The following is a 3,608-nucleotide window of genomic DNA, read 5'->3' as shown; positions in this document are numbered from 1 at the left end:
ATTTAAGTGTGCGTAAGCGTGTGAATGTGAGCCTATGTGTGTATATATGTGTGAGAGCAATGTAGGTGTATATGTATAAGTGTGAACGTGTAAGTATATGTGTGTCTATATCTGGTTTTGGTGTCAGGCTAATGCTGCCCTGAGAAAAGAGATTGTAAGAATTGCTTCTTGTTCAACTTTTCAGAATAATGTTAAGATTTTATTTAGACAGTGCATCAAATAAGATATCTCAGGCTGGCCTCGAACTCACTATACAGACAAGGATGACCATGAATTCCTAACATTCCTACCTCAGCCTGCCAAGTGTGGAAACTTCATATTGCCACATGGCAGCAGATACTATCTGAGGAGACTGGAAGATTTATATAAAGGGATACAGGAGTTCCTGGAAGAACCCCCTTTGTATTTGAGTTATAAATAAAGTAAGACTGTCAGACTTAATTAGAAATGGAACTTGACAGTACAAGCTTTTTGTTTGTTTAAAATATTTTTGAGACAATGTTTATGTAACTCAGGCTAGCCTTGGACTAGCAATTCCTCTGTCTCTACCTGCTGAGTGCTGTGATTAAAGCTGTATACCACTACACATACCTTATAGTGTAATATTCAAAAGGCCATTGGGCCATTTTTTGCCCAATTTTTTTTTTTTTTTTTTTTTGGACAGATTCACATGCCTCTGTGTGTGCACTTGTGGAGGCCAGAGGTTGAAGTTGGGTGTCTTCCTCTCTCTGTCTGTCTGACTTATTGTATGTTTGCTTGTTTGTTTGTTTGAGATGGAGTCTCTCGCAGAGCCTAGAACTAAGTTAATTCAGCCAGACTGGCTGGTCAGCAAGGCCCTGGGATCTGCCTTTGTGCCTGCATAACCCCAGAATTACAGATGCGCTGGGGACCCAAACCTCAGGTCCTCATGCTTGCACAGCAAGCACTTTGTCCACTGAGCAATCCCCCAACCCCATGATTTATAAGATTAGAAACCATCTTACTGCATCACATTTTAGGGACCTTGAAATCTGAACACTATACATATATGTTTGAATATATATATATACATATACATACTATACATATATGTTTGAATGATGGTTATGAGAATCGGGTCTATATGTTACAGGCAAAATTGACACAGAAAAGACCGTTGACTTCCAGGAAGTGGCAGAGTCAGAGCTGAATGATAGCAAGGAGTAAGGCCAGGGAAATGGAGCTCTCAAAGAAAAGCAGATGATGAAACCCAAGAGGCCTACCATCTATAATGTGATGCTAGCAGTTAGCTATAGAGTATGTAGTACCATAGTGATACCTGGCTCATTAAGAGAACAGGCTGTGTCTATTTCCTGTTTCCCTGACTTGGTGCCAAATGTGGCTCTGTGTAGCTGTGACTTTAGTTTACAAACGTGTACACTAAGTACTGTGTCCCATCCAAACCTGTTGTGCTTCCGTCCTAAACCCTTACATCTGGCAAGAAGACTTTCCAAGGTGCAAATTTACCCAACAGGACTAGTTTCTAGAATTGGGGAATTTTCTTCCTTTTAAGAATGGTCAAAAGTGTCCTGGACAGCAGACACATGGGGCTTCATCTTGAACAAACCTATTTAATGAAGATGGGTGGCTGGATGTTCCACCATGTTGAAATTAGCCTGGTAGTCACCACTAGGTGGAGAAGAAGCCACCATCATTTTTCCGGGAGTAACCTCCATTGGTGGCCGCAGTGTGAGGAGACACTGTAGAGAAAAGAGAATGGGGTGAGCTGGGATTTCAGACCCTTTGCCCCAGCCCCCTTTTAATCCTTTAATCAATGCATTTATCGATACCATGAGAAAATTCTTGTAAAGGTAGGAAACTGAGATATGACAGACTGATGGAAGTGAACCAAGGTCTTCACTTCCACATTCATGTCCAGTGCTTGCCTGATCAAAATGCCACCTAGACTTAATCTAAATACATGGACTCCCCCAGTTTTACCGTCAGCAGGTCCCCTAGTGTTAGTACGATAGGTGACAGCCTAATCACTAATTCCTACCCTCTATAGTCTCTGATCTTTCCTATCAGCCAGTAACAAGGAGCCTCTGATCCTGGCCATCCTCTAGCAACCCCACTGCCGCCGCTACCATAAGCCCACGCTGTCGTCTAATCCTCACCTATGGATCCCTGAATGCTATGGATGGACTCTTTCTTAGGGTTGATCCAGTGCCTGATGGTGGTCCGGGAAGCAATGGGGGCTGAAGGAGCGTGGAAACATTCTCCAGGAAACTGGATCTTGGTTCTAGACAATGGTGGAAAGAGAGCAGAAGAGAGAGTCAATCAGAAAGGAGGTGGTGAGAGGGGAAATAGGCGTTCATAAGACCTCAGGGCCCCACTGCTCTTCTAGAATCATCAAAGCACATGTTTGTTTATCTCCATGAACTTAACTGGATAGAGAGGAACTATCGAGATGAGGACTTGTCATGTTTTAAAAATGAAATAAAGAAACGAGAGCTGAGGATGTAGCTCCGTGGTTACAGCACTTGCTTAGCATGCATGAGACCAAACAAACAGCTATGGACTTGTTCACAGCACCAGGTGTCCTTTTACCTTATGTAATTGATGCCGCACATCCTCAGGGTGGAGGGGCTCTGATTCCATCACTTACCCCTGCATATCCTCAATGGTCTCCTGGTGTAACAGTATCTCAGTTTTGTTCTTGAATGCCCCAGTGTGGTGGTCATACAAGGCTGCTAAGCGGAAGTCCAGGTCATCCTTTGGTATCTAGAGAGGAATCAGTCCTCCCAGAGTTAACTTTGCTGCTCTGTGCCTTGCCTCTCACCAGATTGCATCCAGCTATTGTATTCAGATCGGACTCAGCTCTCCTATCCCCCAGAAGCCCACCAGCTCTCAACACCACATTGTGTGTGATGAGACTTCTTGTCAATAGGAAGGGTCTCTTTTGGTTAAGGCTGTTTCTAGTGACATGGGAAAATTGTCTTTGATTTGGGTTTAACACACCCTACCTCATTTACAGTTATATTCAGCTTTGGAAGGTTTTTTTTTTTTTTTTGTTGTTGTTGTTGTTGTTGTTGTTGGTTTGTCTTTAGTTTTTGAGACAGGGTTTCTCTGTGTAGCCCTGGCTGTCCTGGAGCTTGCGCTGTAGACCAGGCTGGCTTCTAATTCGGAGATCTGCCTGCCTCTGCCTCCCAAGTGCTGGGATTAAAAGTGTGCATCACAACAGCCTGGAGCAGCCTTTGATTTGATACACTATGTGAGAAGAAATTTGATAAAAATGACTTGGACCAAGCCTTGTGACTTAATAGGTTGGTTTTGGATGGTAAGATTTTGAATTGGGAATGAATGGAGAGATGCTGAGGCACTTCAGACTATCTTTAGAAAAGGATATGAATGCCAGGTGTGCTGGCATATGCCTGCAATCGCAATCTCAGGATTTAGGAGGCTAAGACAGGAAGGATTGAGAGTCCAGGCTAGTCTGGGCTAAATACTAAGTTTGAGGTCAGCTTTGGCTATGTAGCAAGACTCTGTCTTAGAAAGAAAGAAAGAAAGAAAGAAAGAAAGAAAGAAAGAAAGAAAGAAAGAAAGAAAGAAAGAAAGAAAGAAAGGAAGGAAGGAAGGAAGGAAGGAAG

At 43.1% G+C, this 3,608-nt stretch overlaps 1 protein-coding gene across 1 annotated transcript in view; it reads right to left on the bottom strand.

Moving 5' to 3' along the window:
- Positions 1-1,569: 1,569 nt before the first annotated feature.
- C3H1orf194 (chromosome 3 C1orf194 homolog) overlaps positions 1,570-3,608 on the bottom strand; it is a 7,563-nt gene continuing 5,524 nt past the window's right edge. Inside the window, exons 3-5 of the mRNA XM_021157509.2 lie at positions 2,627-2,742; positions 2,136-2,260; positions 1,570-1,718 (exon numbers count right to left, since the gene is read on the bottom strand). Coding sequence (XP_021013168.1) covers positions 1,648-1,718; positions 2,136-2,260; positions 2,627-2,742 — 312 coding nt within the window. The 3' untranslated portion in view covers positions 1,570-1,647. The remainder of the gene's footprint in view (positions 1,719-2,135; positions 2,261-2,626; positions 2,743-3,608) is intronic.

Source organism: Mus caroli, chromosome 3, assembly GCF_900094665.2.
Source record: "Mus caroli chromosome 3, CAROLI_EIJ_v1.1, whole genome shotgun sequence".
Classification (NCBI taxonomy): Eukaryota; Metazoa; Chordata; class Mammalia; order Rodentia; family Muridae; genus Mus; species Mus caroli.
This window is presented reverse-complemented; position numbering and strand designations above follow the sequence as displayed.